Here is a 21,634-nt window from a genome sequence, read left to right as displayed (position 1 = left end):
AATTTTTTTAATATTGTCGAATATGTATAACTTTCTGTTAAATAATATTTATACTACCATATTGTAGGAATCGTAAATGCGGTCAAAAGTTGGACGCCTTCAACTTTTGAAATTACACATAGGAAGAAAGATGAATCTCCCATGACTCCTGAAGCTGGTGAAATAATGGTACGTTTACTTAATACGATTTGACTTATTTTAGTTATTTTTAGTGTTTATTTTCTAATGGTTTAATTCATTGCTTGTAATGTGACTATTGTTATGTTGCATATGTTTTTTAATATATAATATTGCGTTCCTAACTATGTGATTTATTTATTAGGAAAAACTAAAGGATAAAAAGGCGGAGTACGAATCGATTGCTTCTAGTGATAGTTTTGTTCATCTTGAAGACATTGATAACCGGATTATTACTGAAGTTTTGGGTCCTGAAAGATATGGTCGGGTTCGATTTCAAGGATCTTTTGTTAGCTCAACCCAATATTTTGGATCCAGCTCCCACCAATACATGGCTTCGGGGAGTCAGGCTCAAGCTGAAGTTCAGAGGTTGAAAGACCAGATGGCTGAGATGCAAGCAACCACAGTTGAGGTTCAAAGGAAATATGAAGAGCTCCAGCTACAACTTAAAGCAGAGGCGGCAGCGAGGGAAGTAGAGCAGACCAAAAAGTACGACGAACTCTAGCAACAGCTTCAGACTGTGATGAAGATGTTTCAGTCGCAACTTCCGCCTTCATAGTGTATGACATAAATATTTTTATCATTTTAACATTTAACATTTTTGCAAAAATACTATGAATTCACTTTTATTTATTGATATTAATATTATTTTATTCGTTTAATTTGAAATATTATATAAATTTATTGCTTTTGGCTGGTGTAAATCTGGTTGCTTTTGATTTGTTGCTACAGGAGGGCTGAAAAAATGAAAAATTTAATATAAAAAAATCCCAAAAATAGTGGCGTTTTGTATAAAAGCACCATAGCGGGTTTAAAAAACGCCATATTTTTCATAGTTCTTAGCGGTAGCTTAAGAATAAACGCTAAAGAACATGTTCTTTAGCGGCGTTTTATCTAAGCGCTAAAGAACATGGTCTTTAGCGGCTTTTTTTCTAAGCGCCGCTAACTAACATGGTCTTTAGTAGCGTTTTTTTAAGCCGCTAAAGAACATGGTCTTTAGAGGCGTTTTTTTTCTAAGCCGCTAAAGAACATGTTCTTTAGCGGCGTTTTTTGTTACCGCTAAAGAACATGGTCTTTAGCGGCGTTTTTGTTTGTAAATGCTGCAAACGTTTGCGACGTTTTCGTTAGCGGCCTTTTTGCGGCGCTTATGGAAGCGCCGCAAATACCTTTAGTGGCGTTAAAAAGCGCCGCTAAAGGCCTAAAAAAATGCCGCTAAAGACCTGTTTTGGTGTAGTGTTCACTGGATGAAATAGTTATTCAGTAGGAATGAAATAGGACTGTAATAGAATTGAATAAACATATCAGTAGTTTGATTGGATAGAATAGAATGAATATTGTAATAGTATTCATCCGTTTAGTTGAGAGAAATAGATATATAATAGTAAAAAAAAATACTCGAATGACCGAATATGTCTTTTAACATTTTAATATATTTTCACATCAATTTACTATTAAAGAATAATATTTTCTATCAAAAGAATAATATTTAAATATAAAATATAAAATATAAAATATTAAATAAACTATATAAAATATTATTAAAATATTTAATTTTTATATTTTTTGAAATTTGAAAATCATATTTTATATTAAATCATATTAAAAGATTTTTTTTTATTTTCTCCCTCTTCGTCTTCATTGGTCCCCTCTCTCTCGCCAAATTCATTTTTATCTTCCCTTCTAACATTTTTCCAGAGTCCAACAGACCACCGTTGTTGCTACTGACTTTCGTCACTATTAGCCACCAACATGAATTTATACAAAATTTACCAAGAGCTTTCCTTAATCTCCTTTTTCATATTTTCCATTTTGGTTTTCCTAAAAACCTTTCAAAAGCCTAAAGATACAAAGCTTCTGTATCAAAATTTCTCTTTTATTTTTTTTTGGTTGTTTTGTTTACTAGTATTTTTAAATATTGTTAAAGAAGTAGCAACAACATAATCCAATCACCATATCAACATCTAAATAACATGGCCATCGTATCAACAGATATAAAAAGTGACAATATTAGTATCACATATTTCCATGTCAATATATCATCTTGCAATTACATACAAAAAGTTATATTACTCCACCACCACGCCCATTTATACATACAAAAAAGTTTCAACCTACAAAAAATCATATTCATCCACCACCACAACCACATCTTTAATTAGTAAAAATAATTTTTCTCAACCATGCTAATCCCATAGAAGGTGGTAGGGTTAGGAAAACGAGCACTTACGTTGGATGATCATAAATTTTGATCAATGTATTAGTTCATTCATCATTTGTTAAACCTTCTATTTCACCTAAAGACATGAAGAGTTTGTACCTTTTCTTGAATGATCATTTTTTACTTCTTTTGAATGAACATTTCTAGTGGCAGAGCTAGAAAATTATTTGAGGGGGGCTGGAATTAAATTGTATATTTTTATGATAGTAAAAACACAATTTAACTATTTTAATAGTCTATATCTTTATAATTTTTAAAGGACTAAATCAAATTTTTATCATTTTTTGGGGGGGCAAAGTGCAATTTTACCATTACTAATTTAAAATTTTATAAATTATAAAGGGCCTAAATGGAAAATTTTCCGTTTTAAGGGGGGCCATTGCCTCTGCCCACTGAGCATTTCAAAGGCAATGCTCCTAACTAATTCAAGGTTAACTATCCTTATATTATCCCCTAATAACATGGCAACATCGATAAGTGAAGTGGAAAAATCTGGTCCACTAGCCTTAGAACTCTTTTTCCTCTTCTTTGGAAATGTAGAATCAACTTTGTTTGGATTATAGGGTCGCAATTGTGTAGCCGAAACATTCATCTCATCTAAGGAAGTATCAACTTCGCATCCATTGTCATTGCTTCCTTCTTCAGGATTCCTTTGATTAGCAACATCCTCAACATGTAATTCTTTAAAATATCGGTAGCTGTTTGAGCATCTTTCCCTGTGGCTCGATCTTTTGCGTATATGGAAGTAAGTTTCTCATAATAAGGGAAACTTCGAGTTCTGAATTGCCGAGCTTTTCTATGACTTTATAAAAAAAGATTTATAAGCATTATATACTATATGAATATAAGTAGTCAAAACAAGAAAAGAAATACAAAAAAATCTTACATTTGGTGGTAACTCTCACCAAGCTTACTCTTTCATTGTCTTAATCTTTTCTTAAATATTGGAATAACCTGGGACAAACTCTTTAATTACTTCTACGATGATATGCGCCAATCATCAATTCACCAAAAACTTATAAATTAGTGGATTAATCACCTAAGTGCGCCAAAATAGATAACCTTAACCACTATGCGCCTTTCTCTTAGATTCACCAGATTTGGAATGTGACAGCATCTTCCATTGTCCAGAATTTTTTTAAAACACCCAACAACACAATTTGTGATTGGGGTGTCAATGGTGGATCAAACTAGACAAAAAAATGACATCCATTTTGAAACCTATTCCCATACTTCTTGCACCAAAAAAACCTCCTACTTGGGTTGTCATTGGACCAAGAAGTCCTTAAATTGGTTGGGTTTCCACAGTAGCACACATGAATCACAGTAGGCCAAGGGAAATCGAAGACAATATTGTGGGTTTAAACCCTTCTCTTATTACATTATTTCATATTATTGTTGATAAAATTCGAGGAGATAAAAATATAATTTCATTATTATATTAATTTGTGATTTTATAAAATTGTAAGAATTATATTTTATTTTTAAGGTCAAGACCAGTACTATCTCAATATTTATATATTAATAAAATGTTAAAAACATTGATAAATCGTTAGATATTTTGATAAATTTTAAAATATTTAGTGAATCTCATAATAAGAAATGTAATTGATATATAAAATCATCTATTACAAAATGTGTATTATTAAACCACAATAGATTGAATTAATCAAAGTTATTTCAAGCAAGTTAATTTATCTATAATAAACTTTAGCCCTGTGAATGGTAATGGTTCCATAACTTTGAAAATTTAGCTAAAATGTTAACCTAATTGAAGATTCCTAAATTTGATTCAAATAACTGTTCTTTTTTTTTTATCTTAACCGATTCCAACCATCAAACCAAATATAATTATGTATAACCCCAATTGAAGACAAATTAAACATTATAATTTAAATCGGTTTTGATTTTCTCATCTTTTCCTAATGTTAAACCAAAATATTTACTTCCTTAAAAATAAATACATCTAAGTAAGTCATTAGTGTAGTAACAAAGGATTTATTGTTAGTGTGTTAATTACATGGGTCAACTGTATGTAATTTAACTTGTCTTTGGTAGGTTAGTGTAACTTGTAATTAAATATTTTCTTAGACTTACTCATAAGTTAGGTTGAATTGGATTATTCTTCAGTTTTAAACTTTTATTTATATTTAAATTTAATTTTTGTTCGATTTATAGTAAAAATATCTCGTCTAAAAATTAAATCATACAAACTAAATCTATCAAACCAAGCAGACTACTCACCATTAACATATTATGAAACATGCCTCACTTGGTCCAACTGTCTATCTAACAATTAAGCTCACTAGCTAAGCCTGGGATGTATATCTACTCCTATATTTACAAATAACTCAATGCCTTGCACTAAGCAAATTTTTTTAAATGAGGCATACATGCTTTCACTCTTTGGATGCCATGTAAACTGAAGGGATGTCTCAAAAAGTTGGTTTGAAGCATTCCAAATTAAGTTTGTGGTTTTATTAGGCTTCATTCCACTAACAGATTAAGGCTTCATTTAGATGTTGGGTAAGAATTGAGGTTTTATTTAGATGTTCTATGAAAATGATTTTTATCGTGCTGTTTCGGGACTAGATCTTGAACATGTAATGGTAGCAGCATTCTCACCGGTTAATCAAATGAAATCTTAGTTAACGGAGTTTATGTTCGAAACTTAGAAGTTGAAATTGAAGGTGGGATAACATTAATCCCCACTTGTACTACAAACGAATTTGAAAACTTCTAATGATAAAAGGGTAAAATTATCGTGTAGATTCATGTCTTAGTAATTGTATTGTATTTTGCTCCTACTAAAAATGGGACCAATTAGTCTTTATGCATTAGATTAAAGAGAAAATTAATTTTTTTGTTAAAAATTTTATCTATTTTTACTGCTAAGTGCTACCGTGATTAATGGAGCAATTAGACAATAACTCTTGCCGTGCCATCTGTACTGTGGAGGGACTAATTCAAGCAAAATGGATGATATTTTTAATAGAAGAAATGAATGAAATCTTTAATAGACAATGAATTTTTTGAAATTTTTGATGTGGAATGACTAATTTAAGCAGTCAAACAATTATACATCATCACTTAATAATAGAAATAATCAATTTATTCTCTCATCGACATTAAAGGATTAATTTATTTTTTTTAAAATAAAAGAACAAAATATAACCTAATTTTCTGTGGTATTAATCGTATCAATAATTGTATATTATATATTCCTATGTATATGAGAATGTTTTGTCGTTCTTTGAGATGATAAAGCAAAATACCCAAGTTTAACCATTGGATCCTAACACTTTTATCGAGAAAAGAAAAGAAGATAACATTGCTGTTTTTGTTCTACATTAATAAAATAATTGTAGATAGCATGAAAATTTGGACTCTTATTTCATATCTTTGATGCAAAAGCAAATTGACAAACAAATGAAAGGATAAGAAGAATAAGATAACCATAAACGACCTTATCACGTATGCCTTTGAAATTCGATTAAACACATAAAAAAAAAAACCAATCTTTTAAAAGCAAATTTAACACACTCATAAACAATTTATTTATTCCATGTTTTTACAAAATGCAAAAAATCAAACATTCCCAAGAAACCCATTAACATTATCACTCTTTTTTTTTTTTTTCTGTATACATCAATAGTTCAACATTTCAGTAGAGGCCATAATTGCAGGCTGATTTGAACCATGGCATTGCCAAGACTGAACTTTTGGGGGTTCATTAATGTCCACAATTATGTCACAAAGGGTTCTTCCAGGCTGATTCATCAAATTGAATTCCAACAATTCCATTTGAGTTTGCATCAGTTGAAGGTTTTTTAAGTATTGAGCCAATTCCATTTGTTGAACCTTCAAAGCATTGTTTTCTGATTCCAAAACCACAATCTTTTGCATCAAAGCTTCATATTTGTTAGTGTTTTTATGAATTTGAACCTTCAACAAAGCAACTTCCGTGACCAAATCTTCCAAAAGCTTTTGCTTCTTCATCCGTGATCGTCGGGCTGATTCTCGGTTCGATATCATCCTCTTTCGTTTTTTCTCGTCCACGTTAACGCCTTGAGCATCGGGTTCGGACCCGGAGCTCATCATCCCCGGAACATTCGACATTGGATCAGTAAGTTTAAATGACAAATATGGTATCCACCAAGAACTTATTAAAAAAACCCTAATTTTCTTGAAAGTTAACAAAATTTATGTGAAAAGAAAATCAACCCAAGATGGAAGAGAAGACATAAAACCAATGGAGAATAACAATAGAAACTGAATGAAATAAAAGAGATTGTGAGAATGATGAAAGGCTGTTCATATCATATATCTTATAAGGAAAATCAATTCATATCATAGAAAGAAAATCTCTCAATAGCTAAGAATTTGAAAGGGTTTAACTATAAATGTTTTGAGAGTTTGAATGTTGAAACCAAAGGGTATATATAAACCAAAGAAAAAAGGAAAAAAAAGCGAAGGGTTTATCTTAAAAATAGAAAAATCAAAAAGAAAAATATAACAAAGTTTATCCTTTTGATCAATCAAAAGATTAAAAAATGAAAAGAAATGAAATCTTCTATGGTTGAGAAACGTGTGTCAATTCAATTATAGTTTCGTTTCTGTATTTGATTTTTATTGGTCAAATCAAATGTATATAATGTAAATGCTAAATCAAAACATTCAATCCCAGCTGGTTTTGACTTTTTTTTGTTCCATAACGGAGTTCCAAGGTAATAATTAATTAATTATTTTTGTTTAATTTTATGGTATTAGTCACTACACTCTTGTGAATTTTGAGATTCAATCCATCTGCTTAAAAAGTTTAAAATTGAATCTTATTATTTTGATTTAAAAATATTAGTCTATTTGTTAACTCGGTTACTTTTCTTTGTCAAAATTTATCATCAATACACCTATATAATCATGCTACTTTTAAAAGCAAAGCATTAGAAACTCAAATAAGCGGAATTGATGGTAAACAAATTTTGATAGAAATTAATTTTTAACTCCATTCGACTAACGATATATTTTGATCTAAATTTATATTTTTAAAAAATCAATTAATTCCTCTTGAAATAATTAAAAACAATTAAGGTCTCTGCATTCTCATTTTTATGTTAGCTTGCCTGTCATGGCTTTAATGAAAAAAAATGAATTCAAATTTCATGATTCAAAGGGTTTAATTAGCTTGACTTAATTGATTTTTAATTATTTTATAAGGACTTATTTAAAATAAATTAATTTAACTTCCTAATCTTTTTTTAGACAAAGGAAATGAACATTGAACAAAGACTCTCCCATTACTTTCTTTTTAGTTTTTCACACCAAACAAAAGCCTAAGACTTGAACAAGAAAATAACAATCTGAATGGTACAATCAATTAAAATGGATAAGGCAATTAACATTTCTTTTGTTTTTTGTTTTATTCTACTAAATTAAAACCCACCAAATAAAGTAATGGTAGCAAAGTCAATACAAAACCAACTTAATTTGGGGACCTAAAGTTTCTTTATCATTATCCCATTCAATTTCTAGTATTTTCTTCTTTTCTTGGGACTATTTATTAAACCAAAGGTTGGGTTATGGTAATAAAATATTAAAACAAAAGTGTTTTTATACACTAAACTATTTTATTTAAATCCTGTCCATAGTTCTACTATAGACTTATCCATCTCTCCTTTTTATTTTCTTTCTTATCCAATAAACATCATAGTTAGAGAATATAATAAAGGTGGATCATTTACTTTAAAATATTTTAATTATATTTTGTGATTAAATTGTTTACTTAGATTATATTAAGAATAAATTTTAATAAATCAAAGCAGGAGTCACTTTTCAATTTTATAACATAAATACAGAAGGTTAAAATTCTAAAATTCGAATCTAAAGATAATCATGTCAACCAATTTGGGGTATTTCCTTTTTTATTTTGTTGTTATCTTCCTTGGCTAGATTAGCTGCAATCTTGCATGTACTTCGTTTGAAAATGGTAGTCGAATCGCATAAAATTGTTTTAATCAAAATCAAGGTATCATCATTAATAGTACGTGTTTTTCGAATAGATATACAGACTGCAATGAAATTTATTTCATTTCTATGAATAGATATTAAATCTGGATCATATTATTAAAAAATAAAATAAGTAATCATTACATCACATTTCGTATTTGAGTAATATTAGAATATAAAATGTAAATGCTTTTGCAGATAAGTTAATAATGCCAATGGTCCTACACATGTACGTAAGTGCCCAACATTTTCATTTTTGTAATGTCCTTTTATGTATTTACGTCTCTGCAATTTGGCTGCGCCATCGCCATCCAACCACCATGCTTTCATTTCGTCTCATCTCATCATACACTATGTATATAACTAATGATATATATATATATATATATTATATTATATTTTTAACTTTTTATTAATCAAAATTAAATCTATGGATAAAATTAAAATATTATTTTAAGTAAAAAATTAAATATGAAAAAAATATTTCTTCCCTTTTCACCATCATCATCTTCCATTATCAAAATTTTGTATACTAACGTTAGTATGAATTTTTAGAAGGTAGTTTAATTAAGGTGCTCCTGCTATATAAACTTGTGCCCCGGGTGATTTCCTCAAGCACTCGAAATCATTTTAGAGTAGAAAAATAAAACTTCGAACGGACTTAAGAATAATATCAATCAATTGAGGAGTCTATTGACTCTAGACAAATGAAACTTCAAAAATTTAGTCGACCTCTTCTCAATAAAAAAAAATCAGTATAATAAAGAAATTAAATGAAAATGTTATAAACTAAAAGACAGAATAAAAAACAAAGTGAATGAGAGAGCAAAGAAAGAGCGTATTTTTATTGATCAATCGAGATGTTTACAATACTTTTTCAAAGTTTCTATTTGTAGGCATAAGAAGTATAAATGAAGTAGAGATCTACTTCTAATCACTATTAGAATTTAAAGTACATCAAAACTTATCTTGATCTTGATAGACATCCACTTAATAAGATATTTATAACACTCCCTTTGGTAGATAATGTGTCTCGTTAAAACCTTACTAAGATAAAAACCCAGTAGGAAAAAAATTCCTAGTGAAGAAAAAGAGTACACATATCTATAATACGCATAATATGCTGCCTCATTAAAAACCTTACTAAGAAAACCCAATGGGATAAAACCTCGGTTAAGGGAAAAAGAGTACATCGCGTATTTACTCCCCCTCATGAAAACATCACATACTTTCTCATATTCTACGTATTCAATCTTGAATACTAGTTCTTCAAATTACTATTTGAATGTATTTGCTAAGCATTTATATCACCATTCTTTTGAAAGTCACGAGTGAGAAAATTTGGGGGAAATATATTTTGATCTCTTGAGGAGTTTCAACAATAATCATAGCAAACTTTAATCATGATTCTTCTATAAAAACACAAATAAGTATCTCGATCATTTTATAATCCTCCTTCAACTACTATTCACTATGTCAAATTTATCACATATGTTCAAATTATTTAAATTCATATAAATGAACAATTTCACGAGAATTTCAATATGCTTCGGCATTCTAAATCCTTCAAGTATTTTCATATAAACTTTACACTATATAGTGATTCATAAAAGGTTATAACAATAACCATTAGACACAAGTTAAATATTTTATGGACTGCCAGTTTAATAATATATCTAAAGGTTATTGCATCCACAACAAAAGAACATTATATCTTTTCATAATCAATGTCAGGACTTAGCAAAAACTTCATATTTTTATTTTGTTTTTGCAAAACTACTTCATTTGCACCCTCACTGGCTTTATACATTTAGATATTTAGATTACTGGTCCAAAAACCCCACGAATTTGAGTTGCATCTTTCTATTTTGACCAATCTATTCCATATCTATATTTCTCAATAGATTTATTCAAGATTCTCCTTTTATTTCATTATTTTAACTATAATATTGCATGCAAAATCATTGTCGACCGCTTTTATTATCGGTTCGACATTTTCTTGGATTGACATAACTTATCAAGACATAATTAAATCTCCAATACATTTAAAACCACTACATCAAAACAGGCTTTTAGCGGCGCTAAAAAGCGCCGCTTAAATTATTTGCGGCGCTTTGATAAGCGCCGGAAAAAACGCCGCTAAAGACTGCGTCGTTAACTTTAGTGGCGCTTTTAGAAAAAAACGCCGCTAAAGACCAAGACCTTTAGCGGTGCTTGTCCTTCAAACGCCGCTAAAGACCAGGACCTTTAGCGGCGTTTTTCCTAGAAACGCCGCTAAAGACCAATACCTTTAGCGGCATTTTTCCCAAAAAAGCCGCTAAAGAACAAGACCTTTAGCGACACTTTTTCTACAAACGCCGCTATAACATTGACTTTTAGCGACGCATTTTCACAAACGCCACTAAAAGCATAACTTTTAAAAAAAATTAATGAAATAATATTTATTTCTATAATAAATATTATATTATATTTTATTTTTGAAATTTAAACTTTAAACTTTAAACTATATAGTTTTAAGGATAAAAAAATTAATTAAATTAAATTTTCTATTAAAATTTTAACTTTAAAGGTAAATATAAAAATTAATAAATTTAAATTTAGAATTAAAATATTATGTTTAAATAAATGAGCAATCTCACTCACAGCTCATCTGATCTATATTAACTCGGCCAAATATAAAAGAAACTACAAAACACGTAATAATTAACAATCATAATTAAATAAGCTAGTACACAAGGTAGCTACAAAACCCTGTTTCAATAACACCTAATTCAAGTTCCGACTAAGATAAACGACCATGGAATACAACATTAAATAACACTCTACTTGAAAAAGTGCTAAGCCTTGGCTTTTCCAGCTTGAAGAGATTGAATCCTCCACTACACCTTCAATATCTAAAGGATGCAAAACCAAATGATCAGATAAACCAACAAACTTGGTAAACAATAGAGATGTTAAAAATAAAAAATATATATAGCCATTAAGGCTAAAAAAAAAAAAAACAATTATGTGCAGCTTTAGCTACAGGTTGAACTATACTAACAAACAATCTCAATCATAGCTCTTCCATGTGTCACAAATAGGCATTCTTTCTAATGATTGTCTAAACTATTTAATTTTTTAACAAGGAACATTAACAACTAATGCTAAGAAAATACGTAATTTATGCATGGAACGTGTCACAGTCAACAATTCAATTGCATGACTAACCAGGAAAATATGATTCACAAACACAAATTACAGATAATAACCGAAAATAGACTTTAGAAGTTTTAAAATTGATAACTAACACATGGGAACTTCATAATGTAAGTAATAAATATAACTCCCAAGCTGTCATAAGCCACAATCCAAGAAACATGTATCCGCACAAAACTGAGAACATATAGATAAACCATCTACAGCACAATAAATGGTTACAAGTTACAGCCAGTACGTAACATCAGTTCTGATGAAGTAAACAAATGAGAAATTTAACATTGAAATAGGCACCATCCATCTATGTCCTAACACAAACAAATAAGAATATCCTACTCCATGCTGGTGACTCTCACCTTCAAATAAGAATATTTCCATTTGGTAATTCTTATATTAATTTTCTTTTATGTCATTTAATATTGTTTTTTATATCTTTACAAGCTGTGCCGTTATATTGTTGTTAACATTTAAAAATTGCTTCCTGTTTCATGGTTAAGAAATGAAAGCATCTAGATACCGAACCACAAAAAAAGATCGGTGAAGCTAATAAATATATTAACCATGTTAGCAGGCAGTAGAAAAGTATCAAAGAAAACTGCATTAAACAAAATACTAGACTCTTTATCTAATTATAAAATGTCTAGAGCATAAATCACTCAAAATTAGCAACATTAACCTATATTTATTTGCTGGCAAAGTAGTGTGAAGGATCTAAAAGCAACTTATATTAACTAGGAAGAAACAAGTTGAAACTTCAAGGTTTTAAAGTTCAGAGACAAAAGCATAACAGACCATAAACCAATGAAAGAAATATCACTCATTTGAGTTGTACCTATGAATTTATGGAATTCAACAAGGAAGTTTACTATAAGTTGTTATAGTAATTAGGGATTAGTCATAAAATATAGTTTAATTTTGGTTCTTGGAAAAACCCCACATGAAAGAACAATGTTGTGGAGAGTAATGATCTGCGTAAGTGAGAGTTTTTATGGCAGAATCAAACAACCCTAAGTAAGAAAATTAGTGCTGAACAGCAAATTAATTGAAAAGTGAGGGGGTTTAAAGAAAAATATTATTTACCTAGAGCTTGCAAATTCAAAGAGCTTGCCTCTAGGAGAGAAGATGATTAAAGCAACTTCAGCATCACAAAGAACTGATAGTTTAATTCCAGTATTCCCTCTTTTTATTTTTGCATGTTGCCATGCCTATTTCCAGTTTTCCCGCACTTAAACACTTCAATTTACAACATTTAAACACTTCAATTTACAGATCCACCAATAATAAAGTAGCATCAGGATACAGATCCACCACATTTTAGCACCATTTGCAAAACTATCATAAGTTTATATGCTCATAGCCGAAAACATATAATAAAACCTATAAAGCTAAAATATTAGAGACTGACCGTCTTTTCCTTTTCCAAAATTTCTTTTATGGGACAAGGTAGTGCTACCTCTTTGCTTGTCATTGAACAGTTTTACTAGCAGATTTCTACTCCATTTGTGGAAACTTAATCTTTTTCATAACATCAGTCTTTCTCTCAGAACTTGACATAAACAGTATCATTAAGCATTTCCACAATGAATTTCAAAAGATGAAAGAAAATATCTATGTACATATAAAACATGACATAAACATTTTCAAACAATGATCGAGTCATATATGAAATCATCTCAGATCATTAAGACATTAGGTAAACAAAGTTGACTAATGTTGCTGTCTTTCTCTGAAGAAATTATTGGATTTAAACATGAATAACATCCAATTATATATACATAGATATTTTGCACTCTCGAAAGTCCTGTTTGTTTATTTCTTGCCAAATAATTCCTTCTTCCACAAACAATAAGTAATCATTTTCATTCTTAAAGGAGAAATCTTTTCATGTACATCAAATAATTCCTTCTTCCAATTATATATACATTTATAAAGCATCTAAACTAAGTGATTATCCTGAATCATGGTACATCAACAAAGCACCAAAGTTACTCAACAGTTAACTACTAAAAATCTATTAAGAACACCAAAAGACTTACCTGCAAAGAACATTTATAAAGCTTTTTTCAATAAATCATGTACACATCAACTCAAGATGAAGAAAAATAGAAAATATTAGTCCAATGTTATAACTGAAAATTGCATATCCTTGTACAGCTTAATGTGCTTGTTAGCATGAGAAATACACAAAAAAAACAAACAAATAGGTCTGTCTACTTTTTTTGAAAAGAAATACACAAAATATTTGATATAATCTGCTCAAAAGATATTAATCATGTTACCTTTCAACCCCAAACAGCTTGAAAGGGTAAAGCAAAAAAAAAAATAAAATAGAACCCCATTAATTTGAGCCTATGAACTAGTATGTAACTAAGTGCAAATACTGTGTATAAGGCACATGTACTTAGCACATGTGCATAAAACAACTTAAGCCGGTTATTTGCAAGAAAATACCATATTTTACTTTGTTTCATTCAATGATATTCAGCATATATATTGACATTCGGATACAAATACCCATGTTACTCCAACTCTTCATTTTCTGAAGTACCTGTGTCTGGCATCCATATATACATATGTTTCGGACATAAGAATTGGGTGGCAATCCTCCAAATGTATAGGAAAATATAAATAAAATTGAGCATACCCGTGTTAGACATATACCCCACCCAATAGTCATCATTGAGTCTGAGTAACATAAGTCTTAACCACAATGCAAACTTAAAAGTGCCAGTTTCTTTTGCAATGCAACCAGCATTTTCATTGATCCACATGGAGGGCTCAGCAAAACTACGGAACATGCTCAAGGGTATGTCCAAGGGTATATCACATGTATGATCGAAGAAATAGTTAAGTATCATCATATATTTTTGGAAATATTACAGTGCTATCTACCTTAATTTCATAACCTCTGAGCCGTCTCATTGTCAAATCCTGAACAGGAATCTGCAAACAGAAAAATCACTAAGATAAAATCAATCTCGCAAAAACAATGTCCTTGAATGTAGGAACTACCTAAGCAGGATATCATATGTTTCCAACAAAGACAGAGAACCTACTTATTAAAGCCAAATAGACAATAAACAAACAAACAAATAGATTAAGCTGTAAACAAATAGACAGACACATTAACCTACTTATTAAAGCCAAATAGACAATAAACAAACAAATAGACAGAGAACCTACTTATTAAAGCCATATAAACCCCGTGTTGTGACATACATTGGCAGGCCACCCTGTCAAACAAATAGACAGTATATCGATATTCTTCATACCGTAGCATTATTGCTCCTCTAAACTCAAATTGAAACATTGTGGGGGGACATTAAGATCATACACACACAGACACCTACAAAAGCTAACATATATAATATAACATTTCAAAATAAGCAGGTAGAAATAATTCTATAGATGGGAAGAGATCACTCACCTGGAAACTTCCTATCATATATGCTTTCCCCACTAGTTCCTGGAAAAAGTATAGTTAAAATATCAATGTGCTTTTCAAGAGAAACTTCAACGGCAGCCCTTAAAGAGATCTTATCTAAAGTAAAATCAATTAACAGCTACAAAAAATTAAAATAAAAGTCCTCTTTGCAAAGAATGCATACCATCTCTTCTTCCAAAATCACCACCCTACAAAACAAACATAAGATGTTAGTCCACAAGAAAAAAGACATTTATGTGCAAAAAAACTGGGTTGGACACAGCTAAGTTCAGTAAAATTTTGAGGATTCACAACATGGTAAATACAACCTTAAAAACTATACATAATCTAAACCTTAAACCTCTAACCCCTAACCCCTAACTGCTAATCCCTAACCCCTCTTTTACAATTATATAAGAACTTAATTAATATATAAATTAAAAAAATACAATCTAAACCTTAAACCCTAACTTGACCCCAAATCTCTAAACCATAAATCAGTAACTCGTAACCTCTAACCCCTAACCCCTAACTACTAACCCCTAAACTTTATTTAATATATAAATTAAAAACACTAATTAATCTAAACCCTAAACCCTAAACCCTAACCCATAAACCTTATTTAATATAAATTAAAATACACTAATTAATCTAAACCCTAAACCTTAACCTAACACCGAATCCATAAACCCTAAATCCTTAACTCTTAATCTCTAACCCCTAACCCCTAAATCACAACCCTTAAACCAGAATCCCTAATCCCTAATCCCTAATTCCATAATCTATAAACCTTAAAATTGTAACTCCTAAATCGGCCTTAAATCCTAAATTAATCATATACCCCAAACCATATACCCTAAACCATATATATTAAACCCTAAACTATAATGATGATTAATTAAATATTTTAAAATTAATACGATCGTATCTTTTACAATTATATATGAAATTATTTAATATATAAATTGAAAATCAATCAGTCATGTACCCAAAAAATTTAAAATTATTTTAAATAATAGTATTTTAATTTTTCCATTTTTAACAAATATTTTTCTATTTTTTTTATTTCAAATTATTTCTACGTGTCATTATTTCAAATTTATCCATTTTTAACAAATATTCAATTAAAAATAAATTAAATTTTAATTAATATAAATAAACAAATTAAATAGTAAATGGACAGATAAAATGTTTTTGCGGCGCTTTTCCAAAAACGCCGCTAAAGCCCTGAGCATTAGCGACGCTTTTTCAAAAACGCCGCTAACGCCCTAAGCATTGGCGGCGCTTTTACAAAAACGCCGCTAAAGCCTTGAGCATTAGCGGCGCTTTTTCAAAAATGCCGCTAAATCCCTGAGGATTAGCGGCGCTTTTTCAAAAACGACGCTAAAGCCCTAAGCATTAGCGGAGCTTCTCCAAAAACGCCGCTAAAGCCCTGAGCATTAGCGGTGCTTCTCCAAAAACGACGCTAAAGCCCTGAGCATTAGCGACGGTTTTTTAAAAACGCCACTAAAGCCCTGAAAGGTCAGAAAACGATGCCGTTGGGCTTAGGTTTTTTACGGCGTTTTTTGTAAAAACGCCGCTAATGCTCATTTTTAGCGGTGCTTTCCTGAAAGCGCCGCTAATGCTCGATCTTTAGCGGCGTTTTGTGTAAAGCGCCGCTAATGCTTGATTTTTAGCGGCGTTTTTTGTCCAAACGCCACTAAAAATGCCGCTAAAAGCCTGTTTTGGTGTAATGCACATATAATAATACAAGGAGACTCATAATTAATATATATACCCAACTTTCTTTGAGATTCACTTATCTTTGTTGTGTTGGAGCAATTGGAACATATACACATATACAAAAATTCAAAGATGAAAAATATTTAGCTTTTGACCAAAAAATCAATTGTAATGGGGAGTTTTTATAACTTATTGACTTGATGCGTACAACATGTAAATCAACATAATCTCATGTTTTAGTTTTCGTAAGTAATGGTTTAGACATTAATCAGACGCGTTCAATCAATAATTTCTCTAAGCCATTATGCACATAAATAACAAGCTTTTACAAAAGTTTTTCAAACTCAATCAATAAGAGACTGAGGTATAAACTCATCAGTATTAGCAAGATGAATTGTCTTAATTGCATGATCTGAAATTAATTATTTAAATAAGCAATCTTGCAAACGACACGTTGCAAGTTGATAACACATACGTGATTATTTTGTAGATGCATCTACCAAAATCATATAATATCAAAATAATCCACATGGTGAATGAATATTCATTTAAGAAATGCAAGACATTAAATCTCAACTTTAGCTAGCAAGTTTCTAAGAATCAATTTTCATTGAGAACAAGCAACAAATGAGAATTCTTTGAATTAAAAAATCTTTTGCTTCTTTAATGAATGTCCATATGAATTTTCTATTAATTTTCGCATCATATATGATCCATGATGGTTTAACTGGTCCTGCCAAGTAGTAAATGTATTTGTCTCAATAAACTTATGGTTTACTTTAATATGTGTTTCAATTGTACTAAATTGTAACAAATTGATATTTTACTATCTTTCATTTTACTTTGTATCCACATATAAATACTATTGTGACATTTATTCTGGAAATGTCTAAATCAATGTGAAGTCTATAATGCCACTAAGTCAATAAGTATAATTTCCAAATAATTATATGTAATATTCGCAAGGGAATATGCCAAAATTTTCAAATATAAAAATATATATATTATATTTATTGACGACATCCACTTCAAGGAATGTCCAAAAGTATTTCGACAATATATGTAAGTATATATCATATTTCTTAACAATATGATTACATAGATATCATTTGCTTCAAGGAATGATAAATTAATATAAATAATTGAACATTCAAGACTAAGAATAAACATTTGGCAATATTTTGAATCATCCATCTTCTTCTTCTCTTTTGTCAATAATGATAATAAGTTAAATTTTCATAATTGTTATGAATTGCTATATTCACTTGTGGAATGGAGCAAAACCGTGGAACAAATAACTCGTCATTTTGTTTAGCCATAATGAGATATGAGATCAATTCAAAATACTTTTAAAACCCTTTTAACAAGAGTTTTGCATAATCAATCAACTATCAAAAATAATTAACTAGGTCATGTATAGAAAAAAACCCTAAATTAAACATATCAATAAAAGTCACATCTCAAACATAAAAATGACATAATGAAAAACTATCAAAATTTTTTCATAACCATCATCATAAACATGCATAAAATTTAATTCAAAACCCAACCATTCATGCTCATAGAAATTTTCATTTATAGTTGCTCATGTCATTTCTCTAAATAATTAACAAATGAAATAATATAAAAGTATGAACTACTACTTTTAACAAATTTTTGAACTAAATCAAATCCGAATAACCATAAAATTCATTGGTTTATTAACACAAATTTGCATACTAGATATGTTTTAATAAAATATATTATTTAATTATAAAACTTACTATAACAACATAAATAAATCAGCTAATATTCATTTTCATGAACAAATGAGATGCTTAAAATAATATGTAACCTGTAACACCCCGAATTTTAGGGTTAGAAGTTTTGTGATTTGTAGGTAGGGTCAGTGGCTAGATCGGGCATTTGAAGTCGTTTCCACGTTTTAGTGTTAGAATGGGTCTGCTGGTCTAGTGGTTGGTTGTGTGTTAGTTTAGCTTGGGGTTATGGGTTTGAGCCCTCATGTGTGTGGTTTGGGGAAATAATTTTAATTTAGTTTTGTTTTAAAGTCCAAAATACCTATTTTAATTTTTAATTTTTATTATTTTTGGAAAAACTTCCCAAAAATCACTTTCATGTTCTATTTGTTTCTCTTCCACTTTCTCATATCGATTTTATTTTTCTTTTTCTTCTTTTCTTTTTCTCCTCTTTACTTTTCTTGGGGATTTCAAAATTAAACGTTTTCTCTGCCATTGAGATCTTTCTTTTTAAATTTTTTTTCAAAATCGTTGGTGTTCGGGGAGTTCAAGGAATTGAGCGGGCGAGTTTTCAGAATTGTGTTGAGGAGGCGAATCGGTCGGGAGTGAATGCTAGAGATTTCTTGTCAAGGTGTGTTTTTGAACCTGTAGTAACCATGGATTACATTGTGGTTGTTAATTCACGTCTTGCAGGCTGTTTCGAGGTGGTTTCGGGATCACTTGAGTGGCCACACGGGCGTTGCCGATTCACACGGTCGTGTGGAATTAAGAAATAGGGTTTTCGGGAAAATTTTGGTGCCACACGACCTTGTGGGCGATTTAGGGATATTAGTCTATTTTCACACGGCCGTGTCCCTTGGGCACACAGACGTGTGTGTTTGGAAATTAGAGTTTGGCTCATTGGGTGCCACACAGTTGTGTGGCTAATTTGGGGATTTAGGGATCCCACACGGGCGTGTGAGACCCTCACACGGTCGTGTCTGCCGTGAACCCTATTTTAGCATTATCGGGCAGAGAGTTACACGACCTGTTCACATGGCCATGTCTCTTGGACACACGGGTGTGTGCCTCCTTCCACTTAGGCGTGTGCCCCTCCGCATAGGCGTGTTGACCCCTCTACACGGCCTAGGTATTTCCACAGGACCGGGGCACACGTCTGTGTGGCCCTATTTCGTAAATTTGTTACTCTGTGCTATAATTTGTCTAGTTTTAAATATCTGTGCATCCCATTCTTGAGTAGGACTCTGTATCAAGATTAGATTTGTGAGTGTATTTGTAATTACCGGGAATACGACTAGTATTGCCACTTTTGATAAATGTGCGAGAGACGTTTACTCGTTAACGTATTTTGCAAAAAAATGTACAAACACTAACGATTCTGAATTTGGTTGAATGATTATGTGCACATTTGGTTCCGTCTATCCGATGTATGACTATTTGTATGTCGTTCTTGTGAGATTGTTCACATACATGCATTTGAATAAACTAATTTTTGGGGTTGGTTGTGAAGAGAATGAAGTCTGTATTATGTTCTGATTTGGCAGCTTCAACTGCATTACAGCAGTATGGCAGTTTACTGCACAGTATTGCACAAATGTCAGCTTTGCTGCATATTGATATCTGAGTGGCCTAGTCCACATACCAAGTGTGTAAGGTTGGATGGGCCTTTTGAAGTCCTATGGGGTGTGCATGGTTAGTTGAGCTTCATATAACTCTTATAGGGTGTGAATGGGGGACGAAGAGGTGTTTGGCTGGATGGGTGGGATTGTTTTCTAACATGTGACATATCATCTGAATCTGTGTACATATTGTTTGTCTGATTGTTGGAGGTTCTAGTACTGTTGGGTATTAGCAATATTACTCTGTTTCTGTGGTTAAGTAATATGTGTTCTTGAAATTTTGTAAGTGCAGTCTATATGATCTGAGGTATCATTTGTATATATATATATCTGACCGTTTATAGGATGGATATTTAATTCCTTATTTTTACTTCGGTTTAGACTCACACTAAGCTCGTATAGCTCACCCCTTAGAGCACGTTTGGTTCGCTGTAATGGAATAGAGGTGTAACGGAATAGAGGCGTAATAGGTAATCCTTTTGTTTAGTTGAATGGAATGGAATAGAACTGTAATAGTATTCTTGTGTTCGGTTGAATGGAATGAAGTTGTAATAGCATAAGGGAAAAAACTAAAATGACTAGAATACCCTTAGCAGAAAATTTTTTTAGGTAAATGATTATTGTTATTGTTATTAAATTTTAATAAGATTATTAATATCAATAATAAATAATTTAATCATATCTTAAATAATTATTATTAAATATATTTGAATTAAAATATATAATTTAATAAAAGTCTTAATAATAAATATTCTTATATGAATTTACTAAAATCATAATATATAATACTATAAAATATAATTTAACATAATTATTATTAAATATAATTTAATAGAAATATATAATTTAATAAAATTCTTAATATTAAATATTCTTGTATGAATTTCCTAAAATCATAATATATAATACTATAAAATATAATTTAACATAATTATTATTAAATATAATTTAATAAAAATATATAATTTAATAAAATTCTTAATATTAAATATTCTTATATGAATTTACTAAAATCATAATATATAATACTATAAAATATAATTTAAAATAGTTATTATTAAATATATTTTATAATCTACTTTATTATTTTTAAACGCAATACATATTTAATGTGCTAAAATATCATTAGTGAAACAAATAATTTAATTATTCTACGATAAAAAATATTAGCAGTAATAAATAACTTGAGAATTATATTTTGCATAATCATAATTTTCATATATTAACAAAAGGTTAGATGAAAATGAAATTCTACATCATAATCCATATGTTATACAGTTTTACAACATTAAAAAGTTTGAACATTGTTGTGACATACCATCCCAAATATTACAAACATAAAAAGTTACGAAAATTTCATCAACAAAACCATGATTTTTAATGGTCAGCAAGAAATCTTCTGACCCATTCCAATCGCACATCAAAAGGTAAACTAAAGAAAACGAGCATTTGAGTTGGATGATCTAGAATTTTACTCAAAGCTCGATACCGCTCATCCACAGTTAAACCTTCAATTTCACATAAGGTTGGATAT

General features: G+C 30.3%; 1 protein-coding gene and 1 long non-coding RNA gene across 2 annotated transcripts; both read right to left on the bottom strand.

Moving 5' to 3' along the window:
• Positions 1-5,928: 5,928 nt before the first annotated feature.
• On the bottom strand, positions 5,929-6,803 carry LOC105797889 (basic leucine zipper 1). The gene has a single exon (XM_012627773.2). It carries the CDS (start codon positions 6,512-6,514, stop codon positions 6,044-6,046), a length of 471 nt encoding a protein of 156 aa, XP_012483227.1. The 5' UTR covers positions 6,515-6,803; the 3' UTR covers positions 5,929-6,043.
• A 4,298-nt stretch (positions 6,804-11,101) lies between these two features.
• Positions 11,102-13,243, bottom strand: LOC105798894 (uncharacterized). Its single transcript, XR_001135400.2, has 2 exons — positions 13,005-13,243; positions 11,102-11,295 (listed from the first exon to the last, which is right to left on the bottom strand). It is a non-coding gene; the product is annotated as an uncharacterized LOC105798894 (long non-coding RNA).
• Positions 13,244-21,634: the final 8,391 nt, after the last annotated feature.

This window comes from Gossypium raimondii, chromosome 9 (genome assembly GCF_025698545.1).
Source record: "Gossypium raimondii isolate GPD5lz chromosome 9, ASM2569854v1, whole genome shotgun sequence".
Classification (NCBI taxonomy): Eukaryota; Viridiplantae; Streptophyta; class Magnoliopsida; order Malvales; family Malvaceae; genus Gossypium; species Gossypium raimondii.
The sequence above is the reverse complement of the archived record's forward strand: the minus strand, read 5'-3'. Positions and strand labels throughout refer to the sequence as shown.